Source organism: Oncorhynchus clarkii, chromosome 2, assembly GCF_045791955.1.
Source record: "Oncorhynchus clarkii lewisi isolate Uvic-CL-2024 chromosome 2, UVic_Ocla_1.0, whole genome shotgun sequence".
Classification (NCBI taxonomy): domain Eukaryota; kingdom Metazoa; phylum Chordata; class Actinopteri; order Salmoniformes; family Salmonidae; genus Oncorhynchus; species Oncorhynchus clarkii.
In genome coordinates, this window is record NC_092148.1 from 49,437,022 (window position 1) to 49,451,478 (window position 14,457).

The 14,457-nt window shown below is 43.6% G+C and overlaps 1 protein-coding gene across 1 annotated transcript; it reads right to left on the bottom strand.

Annotated features, from left to right (window-relative positions):
- On the bottom strand, positions 1-14,127 carry LOC139368913 (creatine kinase U-type, mitochondrial-like). Its single transcript, XM_071108406.1, has 9 exons — positions 13,858-14,127; positions 12,554-12,752; positions 11,548-11,643; positions 10,284-10,505; positions 10,040-10,125; positions 6,080-6,203; positions 3,619-3,753; positions 2,227-2,352; positions 1-796 (listed from the first exon to the last, which is right to left on the bottom strand). Exons 1-9 carry the CDS (start codon positions 14,004-14,006, stop codon positions 689-691), a joined length of 1,245 nt encoding a protein of 414 aa, XP_070964507.1. The 5' UTR covers positions 14,007-14,127; the 3' UTR covers positions 1-688.
- Positions 14,128-14,457: the final 330 nt, after the last annotated feature.

Sequence of the window (14,457 nt, forward strand, 5' to 3'; positions counted from 1 at the left end):
TGTATTAAAGACATGGTTCCTTTAATAAGATCTGTCCGCGAATGACATTCAATGGTGGGCTGTAATGATATTGCTGATTGATACATACAGTACATCATCGAGCACGGAGCACAGTAGTTTAGCATGAGTTATTATTAGTACGACTTAGTTTAACCCGTGTCTTATTAGAACCTCAGCATACAAACCCCTAAGAAGTCTTTTCAGTCCAACATGGTTGCTGTGCTGCATTCAAGTCGTCATCTATCACTACATGGTTACACTCTGGGTGTAGACAGCCACAAATGGATGGATTACACTACCGTAGCAGTGTCAGTATAGCATGTAGCCGGGTTCCTCCACATCCCGATACAGAGGGAAGACGAGGAAGTAGTAGTATCGGACACACAGAGTATGAGACATGCTGTAGTCTAGGTGTAACAGGCCTAGGTGTCAGGTTGGAGGCTATTAAGTAGAAGGAGTCCCATTGCATATAGTTGCATTGGGATTAGAGCTATGGCTATGCACTAGAGCATTCTAAATGTGCATTCCTACCAGAGTGTAACGCTCTTGGAGCATTTGGTGCCATTTTAAATTCGACATCTCAAACAGAGTTGGGACTAAATCTGGACATTACCTATGGCTCTGAATGGGGATGAGACAGACAGGTCGGTAAGAAGAGGTATATCTGGGTCGGAGGGGGTTGGGCAGTCTACTTCTTGAATGGCGGAGGGATCTTGATGTCCTGACCCTTCTCCAGCTTCTTCTCACAGTCGATCAGGTAGTTGACGCCGTCCACCACCGTCTGCACTAGCTGGACCTGATCACAGAGAGAGAGAGAGAGAGTCAGTGGGCGCGTTGGAGAGAGAGAGAGACGACTGCATCGCAGACCGCGCCAGATCTCACAAGATCCAGTTAACACATCAACTAAGCACATCGAATGACATAGGCCGAGCAATGTGATGCCCGACGGCGCAGTCGATGACGTGGCACAGGACCAATGGTTGCTGCAACATCTGCAATGAGGTCAGCCTGGAGTGTTCGAGGTCGACCGCCTTGCAGCCAGACTGTGCAGAATCCCTGATCGACGGTTCATCTTGCATCCCGAATAACTGCCCGTTATGTCGTCCAGGTCAGTGATTCGGATTCTGAGCCTTGCTTAAACCGATAACCTCAATCACGCGGACAGAGACGGTGGACGGTCGAGAGTTGTCTCGCTCTCTCTCTGTTCCTCACCCTCTTACGCTTTTGTTCTCTCTTTCCCGCATTCTTTCACTCACAGACCTTGCCCTTGCATTCCTCACCGATTGGTTCTGGAGAGCTGCAGTGTGTGCCCCCCCCCCGTACCTGGTTAAAATAATCAACCGCATCGTGATTGGTGTGTGTGTGCGTCTAAATGCAGTGTTCGCGGAGGATCTACAGGTAAGTGCCAAAATTGAAAGGAAACACCGACATAAAGCGTCTTAATAGGGTGTCCGGGCCACCACGAGCCGCCAGAACAGCTTCAATGCGCCTCGACATAGATTGTACAAGTGTCTGGTACTCCGCACACATTGTGGCTCTCCAGGACCCACGCCAGCAACACACAGTACAGAATAGTCCCATTGTCTTCTTTTATCTATGTCACCATCTCGCATGCAGACACAGGCATGACAGCATGACTGGGTACACAAGGGGTTACACAACACACGAACAGAGGCAAGACGGTCTCTCTCTCCTCAAGACACTGTTCAAGCCTTCCAGTATAAGCCATGGCCGCATCTCAGTAGTCTAAAATGGCTTCCTCGCTTGTGTTATATCATTTACTATACAGAGCTGTAAAGCAAATGCATTTGTTACTCTTCACCGTATTGTTTTGGCCCACCTTCTCAGATTCTGAATAACAGCGTATTGACTTGCCTTCTTAAGCCCTTGGCTCCTAAGGAGTTGAGGCTATCGATGAATGTCTGCCATCTCAGTCGTTCCTGGCAAGTTTTTCCAGGTCGTGCCTTAGCTGTAATATCCTCATTTGGGATAATAACTGTTATTGCATTGCCTTGTATTGTAGGCGCAGGTAAAGGAGAGGAGTGGAGAGTACACAATTTTAGACTATTTGAGATGCACCCCGTGGCCGTGTGTGTGTGTGTGTGTGTGGGAGGGGTGAATTTTCCCCTAGTACAGATCTAGGATCAGCTTCCCCTTCCCAATCCAAACTGACTCAAGATCAGTGTCTAAGAGAAACTTCACCCTACACTATGTATTCCTTATTACCTCTGACTGGCCCAGTCTGTCCAGGTTGGAGATGTCAAAGGTGCTGCCCACGGCTGCAGTGTCCACTCCTCCGGTACCTCTCTTCTGCAGACGCAGGTTGTCCAGGATCTTTGCGAAGCGGGGGTCCTGCAGTGGGGTCAAAGACACACACTTTTACAGACGCGCCATTGAGAGCATCCTGTCGGACTGTATCGCCGCCTGGTATGGAAACTACACTGCCCTCAACCGCAGGGCTCTCCAGAGGGTGGTGCGGTCTGCCCAACGCATCACCAGGGGGCACACCGTCTTCCCTCCAGGACACCTACAGCACCCGATGTCACAGGAAGGCCAAAAAGATCATCAAGGACACCAACCAGCCGAGCCACGGCCTGTTCACCCCGCTACTGTCCAGAAGGCAAGGTCAGTACAGGTGCATCAAAACTGGGACCGAGAAACTGAAAAACAGCTTCTATCTCAAGGCCATCAGACTGTTAAATAGCCATCACTAGCCGGCCTCCACCCAGTACCCTGCACTGAATTTAAGTCACTAGCCGGCTACCACCCGGTTATTGAAAGCTGCACCTTAAGAGGCTGCGGCCCTATGTACATAGACATGGAATCACTGGTCACTTAAATAATGTAACACTAGTCACTTTAATAATGTTTACATCCTGTGTTCTACTGTATTTTAGTCAATGCCACTCTGACATTGCTCATCCTAATATTATTTATCTCTTAATTCCATTTTTTTTTTTTTTTACTTGACTTAGATTTGGTGTATTGCTGTGAATTGTTAGATACTACTGCATTGTTGGAGCTAGGAACACAATCATTTCACCACACCCGCAATGACATCTGCTAAATATGTGTATGCGACCAAAACAATTTTGATTTGATTTGATTTTGACGGGGCACAAAAACGTAGGAAATGAAGAGATACTATCTGAAATTGTCCAACAGGAAACCCTCGTTTCCGATGTAAAAACGTTTTGCTAGGGTGTGCCCTCACAAGCACGGCCCTGGTTAGCGAGGGGAAAGGGATTTTCGAAGACAAATGGGCCTTGAATGACTGGCAAGCAGGATCTTGTTGGTCTGCTGGTGTGAGGGTATAAAGGTTTGTGTGTTTGTGAGTGTGTGAATCTGTATAGGGGCAAGCCAAATATGTATTATCTTAGACAGACGTCTTATTAAGAAAATTAATATTGTTTCAAGCTTTTTTAAGTCAAAATAAGCAACATTATCTGCCAATGTAGTGAGATAATGTATCTTGGTAAGAAAAAAAGTCATTTAAAATGTATTAGCACTCAAAACAAGATAAATAAAAATCTAGGTAAGACCGTTTTCGCCGTGTATATTTGTTGAGGCTCTGAGTAGATATTGCTGTGTGTGTGTGTGTGTGTGTGTGTGTGTTACCTTGCTGAGCTTGGGCAGGTTGACGTGTACTCCAGCGCGGAGCCCAGTGCCCAGGTTGGAGGGGCAGGTGAGGATGTAGCCCAGTCTCTCATTCCACATGAACTCCCAGCCTTTCTCCTGGATAAGCCTCTCCACCTAACCAAACATGACATGAGAACTTGAGATTAGATGAATACTAGACTGTCATTTGTCTTGCAAACATAGACTGTCGATCAGCAGCCATATAGTGATCGGGTGTGGGTGTGTGTACCCTTTGTCTTGTCCAGACATCTATGATCTTCAGAAAACCCAGGTTCTTGTACGCTACCATGTTTTATTGTGGGTCCTTCACATGGAATGTCAACTTTGGGACGTTATATATATATATATATATATATATATATATATATATATATATATATATATATATATATATATGGTATGTACTTCAGGAAAGTATTCAGGCCCCTTGACTTTTTCCACATGTTGTTACATTGCAACCTTAATCTAAAATGGATTAAAACAAATTTTAATCCACAGCAATCTATACACAATACCCCATAATGACAAAGTGAGGGTTTTAGACATTTTTGCAGACGTATACATTTTTAAGTATTATATATATATATATATATATATATATATATATATGGATCCTTTGCTATAAGACACGAAATTGACGTCAGGTGCATCCTGTTTCCATTGATCAACCTTGAGATGTTTCTACAACTTGATTGGAGTCCACCTGTGGTAAATTCAATTGATTGGACATCATTTGGAAAGGCACACACCCGTCTATTTAAGGTCCCACAGTTGACATGGCATGTCAGAGCTAAAACCAAGCCATGAGGTCGAAGAAATTGTCCTTAGCGCTCCGAGACCGGATTGTGTCAAGGCACAGATCTGCGGAAGGGTACCAAAACATTTCTGCAGCATTGAAGGTCCCCAAGAATGCAGTGGCCTCCATCATTCTTAAATGGAAGAAGTTTGGAACCACCAAGACTCTTCCTAGAGCTGCTCAAACTGAGCAATCGGGGGAGAAGGGCCTTGGTTAGGCAGGTGACCAAGAACCCGATGGTCACTCTGACAGAGCTCCAGAGTTCCTCTGTAGAGATGGGAGAACCTTCCAGTAGGACAACCATCTCTGCAGCACTCCACCAATCAGGCCTTTATGGTAGAGTGGCCAGACGGAAGCCATTCCTCAGTAAAAGGCACATGACAGCCCGCTTGGAGTTTGCCAAAAGGTACCTAAAGACTCTTAGACCATGAGAGAGAAGATTCTCTGGTCTGATGAAACCAAGATTGGACTCTTTGGCCTGAATGCCAAGTGTCATGTCTGGAGTTAACCTGGCACTATCCCTATGGTGAAGTATGGTGGTGACAGCATCCTGCTGTGGGATGTTTTTCAGCGGCAGGGACTGGGAGACTAGTCAGGATCAAGGCAAAAATGAACGGCGCAAAGTACAGAGAGATCCTTGATGAAAACCTGCTCCAGAGCGCTCTGGACCGCAGGAGTGGCTTCGGGACAAGTCTCTGAATTTCCTCGAGTGGCCCAGCCAGAGCCCGGACTTGAACCCGATCCAACATCTCTGGAGAGACCTGAAAATAGCTGTTCAGCAACGCTCCCCATCCAACCTGACAGAGCTTGAGAGGATCTGCAGAGAAGAATGGGAGAAATTCCCCAAATACAGGTGTGCCAAGATTGTAGCGTCATACCCAAGAAGACTCCAGGCTGTAATCGCTGCCAAAGGTGCTTCAACAAAGTACTGAGTAAAGGGTCTGAATACTTATGTAAATGTTATTTTTCCGCTTATATTTTGAATAAATTAGCAAAAAAAATCAAAAAAACTGTTTTTGCTTTGTCATTATGGGATATTCTGTGTAGATTGATGAGGAAAAAACCCAAATTTGATCAATTGTAGAATAAGGCTGTAACCTAACAAATTTGGAAAAAGTCAAGGGGTCTGAATACTTTCCGAAGGCACTGTAGACAGGTGTGTGCCTTTCCAAACCATGTTCAATCAATTGAATTTACCACAGGTGGACTCCAATCAAGTTGTAGAAACATCTCAAGGATGATCAATGGAAACAGGATGCACCTGAGCTGAATTTAGAGTCTCATAGCAAAGGACCTGAATACTTATGCAAATTAGGTATTTCTGTTTTTTATTTGTCATAAATTTGCAAAAAAAAATGTAAACCTGTTTTTGCTTTGTCATTATTGGGTATTGTGTGCAGATTGATGAGGAACTTGTTTTATTTAATTCATTTTAGAATTAGGCTGGGGGGGTCTGAATACTTTCCGAATGCAATGTGTAGTGTCGTCATTGCTACTGTTTGGCCATTACTACTGTTCAATAACAGTCCTTGCTTTAACAATTTGCCGTCTCCTGTGTCTAATGAGGAACTTGGAAAAATTAGATAAATAACTAAAGTGTGTGAGTGTGTGTGTGTGTGTGTGTGTGTGTGTGTGTGTGTGCACCTCTTTCAGGCCTGTGCAGAAGCGGTCAAACACTCTCTTCATGTTGCCTCCCTTCTCCATAGAGATGACCCTGGTGTGGTCCTCCTCATTGATCCAGATGAGGAAGGTCTTCGTGTTGTTGTGCCTGAGTGGAGATGGTTTAAAAATCACAAAACACTCTCTTAAATCAATACTTCCCATTTATTTTTGGAAATCAACGGATCCCACCGCTGCCACCAGCGTCCGTAGACTCGTTTTGGGGGAGCTGAGCTCAACCATTGATATCGATGCTTTTCCTTAATGTTGGGTAAAAAAAATAAAAAGAAACACGGTGCTCGAAGCCCTCGTCATAATGGATTGAGTGAGACAAGATCAATATACGACTAAGAGATAATTTCCCTATTCTCCATTGCACCAGCTCGAGTTGATGTCCCGGGTTCCGTTTAACATACATGTGGCTGCTTCATAACTTCATGCACAAAACACAGAGGTGATGGTCGCCGTCTACAGTATTGCCATATACGCAGTAATCTCACAGTAATGCATCGTTATGCATACAGTAATGCATTACAATTAAAACAATCTCATTGTAATTGCACTGTAATGAATTGCATTCAGTAAAAACGGACTTCCTAAAAACAATCAGAGAAAGTAATGGATCGGTCTGGAGCCAGGAGAGCGGAGGGCAGGATGAAAGGAGGAGGGCCGTCAAACAGAGAGTGAGAGAGGGTGAATTATGAAGGAGAGGAGAAGAGTTTGGTATGATGTAGGCACGGGGGGGGGGGGGGGGGGAGAGAGGGAAGCTGGTTATCGATGCTGGAGCAGCACCAGGCTATTTCTGGGCACCAGGCTATTTCTGGACACCGGCTGAAACTCAATGCGGAGAGGGCATTGTCTACAGGGACATAGCCAGGTTCTGAGTTTTAGCGAGGTTTTGGATGGGGGTGAGAGGGGGTTGACTTTCTTATAAACGTAAAGAAAGTCAAAGCTCATTTACTTTTATAAGAAAGTCAACCCCCTTTCACCCCCGTCCAAAACCTCAAAGCTCATTTACTGCGTTTCTATACAATTTACAAACTCTAAAATGTCATTTGGAGAACAGCAAAAACAAGCAAAAATGACCCCAGCCATTATCACATCGGTTGCTGTACTGCATTCACCTCAGTCAATCTACAAACACATAGCCAATGGACTTTTCACACATTTTGTTATGTTGTAGCCTGAATTTAAAATGAATTAAATTGAGATTGTTTTGTCACTGGCCTATAAACAATACCCCATAATGTAAAAGTGGAGTTATGTTTTTAGACATTTGTACAAATTAATTCAAAAATAAAGATGAAATGTCTTGAGTCAATAAGTATTCAACCCCTTTGTTATGGCAAGCCTAAATAAGTTCAGGAGTACAAATGTGCTTAACAAGTCACATAATAGGTTGCATGGACTCACTGTGTGTAATAATAGTGTTTAACATGATTTTTGAATGACTCTCTCATCTCTTTACGCCACACATACAATTATCTGCAAGGTCCCTCAGTCGGGCAGGTAGCCTAATGGTTAGCGCGTTGGGCCAGTAACTGAAAGTTTGCTGGTTCGAATCCTGAGCTGACCAGGTAAAAAAAAATAATCTGTTGTTCTGCACCTGAACAAAGCAGTTAACCCACAGTTCCCCGGGAGGCCGTCATTGTAAATAAGAATTTGTTCTTAACTGACATGCCTAGTTAAATAAAGGTTAAATAAAAAATACATTTAAAAAAAAAAATGTGAATTTTCAAACAGATTCAACCATAAAGACCAGGGAGGTTTTCCAATGCCTCGCATATACCTTTGAGCATGGTGAAGTTATTAACACTTCGGATGGTATGTCAATACACCCAGTTACTACAAAGATACAGGCGTCCTTTCTAATTAAGTTGCTGGAGAGGCCAAGGGTGTCTAAAACAGTTACAGAGTTTATTGGCTGTGATAGGAGAAAACTGAGAATGGGTCAATGACATTGTAGTTACTCCACAATACTAACCTAATTGACAGAGTGAAAAGAAGGAAGCCGGTACAGAATAAACAAATATTACAAAACATGCATCCTGTTTGCAACAAGGCACTAAAGTAATACTGCTAAAGAAAAATGTGGCAGAGAAATTAACGTTGTGTTCTGAATACAAAGTGTAATGTTTGGGGCAAATCCAATACAACACATTACTGAGTACCACTCTCCATATTTTCAAGCACAGTGGTGGCTGCATCATGCAATGAGTATGCTTGTAATCGTTAAGGACCGGGGAGTTTCAGGATAACAAATGATGGACCAGACACTGGGAGATTAATTGATCTTTTAGCAGGACAATAACATAAAACACAAGGCCAAATCTACACTGGAGTTGCTTACCAAAAAGATGTGACTTAAATCTACTTTAAAATCTATGGCAAGACCCGAAAAGACTTACCCAGAAAGACTCACGGCTGTAGTCGCTGACAAAGGTGCTTCTACAAAGTATTGACTCAGGGGTGTGAATACTTATGTAAATTAGATATTTCTGTCTTTCATTTTCAATAAATTTGCCAACATTTCTAAAAACATGTGTTCACTGTCATTATGTGGGATTGTGTGTAGATGGGTGAGTTTTTTAATTTAATGAATCCATTTTGAATTCAGGCTATAAGACAACAAAATGTGGAATAAGTCAAGAGGTATGAATACTTCCTGAAGGCACTGGATACAATTAGCCGCTGCGGATTAACTCACACTAACACAGCACCGGGATTAAAATTGACAGAGCGATGTATTGGCAGACAAAGTATTTTATTAACAAAAGGTAAACAAATACATTTGCTTTACAGATTCTATTTTTTTGTTGTTGCAGTTTTACAGCTAATTTCCTGCAATTCTACACATTTTGCCATGCCGTATACCACGTTAATATGATACCTGAGCAAGAGTGACTAGCTAAAGCAATGGGGGCCCCCTGGAGGTCAGGGCCCCTGGGCATGTGCCCGGTCAGTAATTCGGCCATGATAACTAGAAATGTAGATAGCTGGCTAGACTAACTGGACTCATTTACCAATTTAAAACATTTGAATTGACTGGTGCAATGGGCTAGTTGAGTGACTTTCTATAGCTAGCTTTCCATCCAATTGGCAACAGATCCGCATTAAAAACAATAAGCGTGTTTTCCCCTCCAAAGATGTTTCCGTCATGAAATTGTACTTTATGCGCATAAAAAGGTCGGATGGAAACCTGGTTAGTGAGTGACATATAACAAGAGAAAAAAATAGTCCAAATGAAATCAGGAAATCTGTAATCAATTGAGCTGTTTTTGCCCAGGAGATCTCAGTCATGTAATTTTACATCTAACTAAGATGTTAGATGTTTGGTGCAGTGTTTCTAAAGTGAACAAAATGTACATGAAAACTAGTCTTTTCTCATTGAATGACAACAAACACGCAATTAAAGAATCCCTACTGTTAACCAATCACAGCCGAAAGGGTGTAGACTTCATCTACTGAACTAGGACCACCCTCAAGAAAAAAAAGAGGTGCTCGAACAGCAAAGAATTTAATTTGAAAAATACACCAAAACCAACACAAATTACACAACATTTTGTCAGAATATATGGGCGAACAGTATCAACTGGGAAGCATACAGTAAGCTATAGTAGTACGGTGGCCCTAGAGAAACTTAAGAGTTACGTGCCTTGCTCAAGGACACGTCGACAGACCGTTCACCTTGTCGGCTCGGTATTCGAACCAGCGACCTTTCGGTTACCCGACCAACACTAACTGCTAGACTACATGCCACTGATGCACGTTTAAGGCTCAATCTAGAGGAGCTACAAGCTAGTGGGCATTATTTTGCTAGAAGAGTCATGGTGATGTGTAGCATGAACTATATGCAAATAACTGTGAAACAATCAAAATCACCTCTCACTGTGATGACTGTTAATGACCACTAAGGGTCCGTATCTATAACTAACAGGTGCTTACCAGATACCGCGTGCGTCTGGCCAATCACGAGCCATCCCCGAACAGGTCAGCAGAGGAGACACGGGTTTGTCAAACAGGAAGTGGTCCTGTGTCAACATGGTAGAGACAGGAAATGCGGTCTTAATGAAAGTGGAGCAATATCAATGTCCCCCACCCCCAAAAACAAATCCTTGCTATTATTTCCCTTTTCTCACTCTCCTTTATGTCCTTACAACACGTAAAATGGATTGGCCTCTTGACTCACGTCGATGAGCTGCTGCTGCTCCTGGTCGGTCATGTGGGTGAGGCTGTAGTAGGTCCCCGCCAGGTCCCCCTTCAGGCCAGCCAGGGCGTCAACCACCACCCTCTCCACCTCGCGGCGTTCCGCCCGGGTACACGCCGGGGGCAGGCTCAGGCCCCTGATGCTACGGCCCGTCCTGACCCGCGACGACAGCACGTAGCGCTCGTCAAAGTTGCCAGACGTGAGCTGCGAGCGAGGAGAAATAGAAAAAAAAGAATGAATGGCGTCTCGTAAACTGTATCACAACACCAGCATTGACGGAGGACATTTGTGAATGATCTATGATCCCCAAAGAGCAAAAGGGTTTAAGCCAAGTTAAGACATGATAGTTTCTATATTTTGTTCCCTTAACAAATGATTTGTATGCCAGAATAATTTATTGTAGCTTATAATATATTCACGTAACATAACATTCCAGTATGGGCAATGGGATGTACTGCATAATTATATAATATTAGCTGGTATAACTGATTAGTGTAGTGCATTGACTGTATATGAATGGACAAAGACAACGTCACACCATTCATTGCTATGTGACGACTCAATGGCGCATTTGAAGCTCAGGAAGTCTGTTTTATCTTAGTAAGAAGTCTCATGGCTGGGATTCTCAAGACATAGCATTTGCAGCTTGAGCTACTCCAGGAAGTGCTGTTGTAAGCTGCGACCAGGGGAGTACGACTGCCCCGTCTCATGGAGCACCTCAAGTTGAATCCCGACCGGGGTACTGCAGGCTGCAACTAAGCTATCCTTATAACTTATTCTGTGTGCGATTTTAAAATAATTGGTTCAAGGACATACATCCGGTGTAATAGAAGCAATTATTGATACCATGATTGTCCTCGAATTTGTTCTTTATTTGCATGAAGATTGACCACGAAGATTGCCATTTTCCCATTCACTACAATAGGGGAACTCTGCTTCATTAAATCAACAGCCTCGGTGGGCCTTGAACTTCATGGCTTCAATGAAAGGGGGCAGTCGTTCTCCCCTGGTGTAGTGTCCAGCGAGTGAATCTGTCCACCTTCTAAACGTTAGATAACTTCACTGTCACATCTAGGTAGCGTCCCAAATGGCATCCGACTCCCTATGTAGTGCACTACTTTTGACCAGGGCCTGCATCCTATTCCCTACGGGGTCTGGTCAAAAGTAGAGCACGATCAAAGGATTAGGGCGCCATTTGGGACGCAAACCCTATACTGTGGTTTTCAGTGAAGTTGCATCTCTATACCTTGCTGGAGTCCAAGTCGGTGGGATGGGTCATAATCTGAGGGTCGTAGCCATTGTGCCGCTCCTTGATGACTGGGTCAAGGAGGTCTGCAAACACCTGAAACCCCCACATCCACATCAGAGGTCTGACCACATAACATCATCATATAGCCTACAACAGTTGTCACACCTATAAACTGAAAGGATGGGAGTTCTTTAAATGATCATTGTCACTTTATAAACTACAAGACGGGCTTACAGTATAGTATTGTAATGCAGTTGAGTTAAGCAATAAGGCCCGAGGGGGTGTGGTATATGGGCAATGTCCACTCACTGGGCGGGGCACTAATGCACAGTCATAGCCACATGATGAGACAGAATATCATCTGCATACGAGTGAGGAAATAATAATGATATCACTTTCTATTTTGAGAACCTTTCAAGTTCATAGCAAGCAATGAGATCCCAAAATGACATGGTCTCCTTTATCCTAAAACCAGCACTCCCGCTGGTGCTGTGGTAGTGGGCCTCAGTCTAAAACAGGACTTGGGGGTTGGATGTGCCTATTCTCCATTGTCAGATTAAGAAGTGTCTGGGATTGTAATAGAATGTGGTCCATGAACCATTGCGCTCGCTACTGATCATTTTAGATGCCAAAAGTGTTATATAGGCCACAGGGTAGTCATTCATTCTCAATGTCTCTGAGATAAATGTAGACCATTGACTAAATTGGCTATTTATGGCAAAAGCAATTGCTTTTCTTTGTCGTTAAATATGCTCCACAACTTGACCTTCAACCATACATTTAGGGGGTGTCTGAAAATGTTACTAGCTGTCAAATCCTTTCTTCCTCCCCGTGCTCATTTCCCCAAATCCTCACCTTCCTCTCAAAGCTCATTGGAAGATGAGGTCCAAAGGGAGGGACTTCGGATCCTCTCCTCCTACTCTTTGAGAGAACAAACACAGCCTACGGCTTCACTACACTGACCTTGAATTACTGCCTCCAAACTAATGCCCCTTGCTCTGACCTCGTATGACTCCTCATCCCCTGCCACCATGCCCACGGTCTTGATGAAGGGGTGCCCGGGGTTGTCCACGCCAGTCTGGATGGCCTGGTCCAGGGAGTACCCGTTGGGCGTGGTCTTGTCCACCAGCTTGGCATAGATGGCTGGGGTCAGGTGGCTGGCCATGCAGTTGTTGTGCTTGCGTAGGTCCGGGTACTCGGCACTGTCAGGACACAGTCAGTCACTCACCCCCCAAAAATTGCTATATCATTGTAACTGAGAAACAACCACAAGGACAGTTTAAAATTCGAAATGAAATTGGAAATGTGCACATGACTAATTAGAGTTCATTATTATGATGCTCCTGATAATTATAACCTAAGACTCACTGCAAGTCAACACCTACACAGATTTCCATCTATGGCTCTGATTGTTAAGAGATGGCTATAATTATAGGTTGGTTACCTGTGCTTTTCTTTGGCATAGCCTACCACTAGGCTTTTGGCATGCCCTGCATGCATGCGCTATTTATACACCTGGCACAGAGCGATGTCTTCGCCAACGACATAACAGTGTATAGTAGCCAAACTTGATACAATCTGGTCACACCAGAAGTTAAGCATTCTTTTTACAATCTGGTCACACCAGAAGTTGAGCATTCTTTGGAAATGGAATATCCAACCATTCTTAATACACATTATGCAATCAGATTTTCCAGCTGAGCGTTTTGTCTACAGCACCTCCACTCGGGGTTGGGTTTGCGCTAGATTGTGCCTATCATTAGGCCTATAAAGTCACAAAAGCAGAGTTTTCCCTGACCCTATGCAGGTCATATAAGGTCGAATCTAGACAATTCCACCATGGTTCAGGAAAAAAACCTGTCTCATCAACAACTCAATTAGAACATATCAATGTGGCCTAGTATTTGTTGGCAAAACATTCCCTCGTGGAACCATGTAGCATTCAGAGAATGATTTAGAAAATATGCATATTTAATTATTTATATCTATATTAATTATTCATCATTAGGCATAAAGAACATGTGGTGCAATATAAGTTAAATATATCTCGAGAATAATCTGGTTTAGGTCGGGTTATAATTTTTACAAATAGGTTAGTTTATGATCGAAAGACTCGAAATACCACATTCGTCTCCCAGTCGCTGGCATTGCTTTGATAGTAAAATTATTTAATTGAGGTCAGCATATTATTCACGTATTAAGCTACTCTATCTAAATACTTAATGACAATGTGGCAATACGCTCTCGCACTTGACATGGCTAAACTGAAAATGTCTATCTATAGCAGTAAAGGGCGTCGTGGCTTACCTGGCGGGGTACACTCTCCGTGCTTGCGCTCCGGCGGTGACATGTTCACGATTGAGCAGAAAGCCCGCTGTCAAAGACCCGGCTCCAATTAATGACAGAATCCTCACATTTCGTTTGGAAGACAACATTCTGGCGAAGTTGTTTGCCATTCTTTTATATCCACAGTTCAAGAGGTAGGGATGGATGAAAGGGAGCCTTGTTGATGCTAAGCGTCTAAAAGGAAAGGATGAAATCAGAGAGAGTGGATGAGTGAGACTGGAATGGAGGAGACTGCGTGAATGCTAAGGGGTCCAAGAGAGTACAGCAATAGACGAAGCCGTCTACACTACACTAACGCAGCTGTAGGCTACGCTGTAGTCTGTCTGTATTTCCCCCTCCCATAGGTCTACACACTGGACACATAATTACTTAATTTAGTTGTGGCTAGACGGTGAAAGCAGGGTGCAAAGTGCATCTGTGGATTTTTGGATATACTCACGGACAAACGTCCCACAACTACAAGTAACCATGCAATGAGTCATGGATGGGTGTAGTAGGCTTTGGCAAGCGCTATAGTTGAATCATTCATGTGAAATTCGAGCAAATCGATAACTCTTGACA

What these genes read in the sequence shown, in the direction of transcription:
- LOC139368913 (XM_071108406.1), bottom strand. Translation starts at nt 14,006, where the DNA reads ATGGCAAACAACTTCGCCAGAATGTTGTCTTCCAAACGAAATGTGAGG. An exon ending in GGGATGAGGAGTCATACGAG is followed by an intron (nt 11,644 to 12,553) that starts GTCAGAGCAAGG and finishes TGGGGGTTTCAG; the next exon opens with GTGTTTGCAGACCTCCTTGA. An exon ending in AGCAGCAGCAGCTCATCGAC is followed by an intron (nt 10,126 to 10,283) that starts GTGAGTCAAGAG and finishes ATGTTGACACAG; the next exon opens with GACCACTTCCTGTTTGACAA.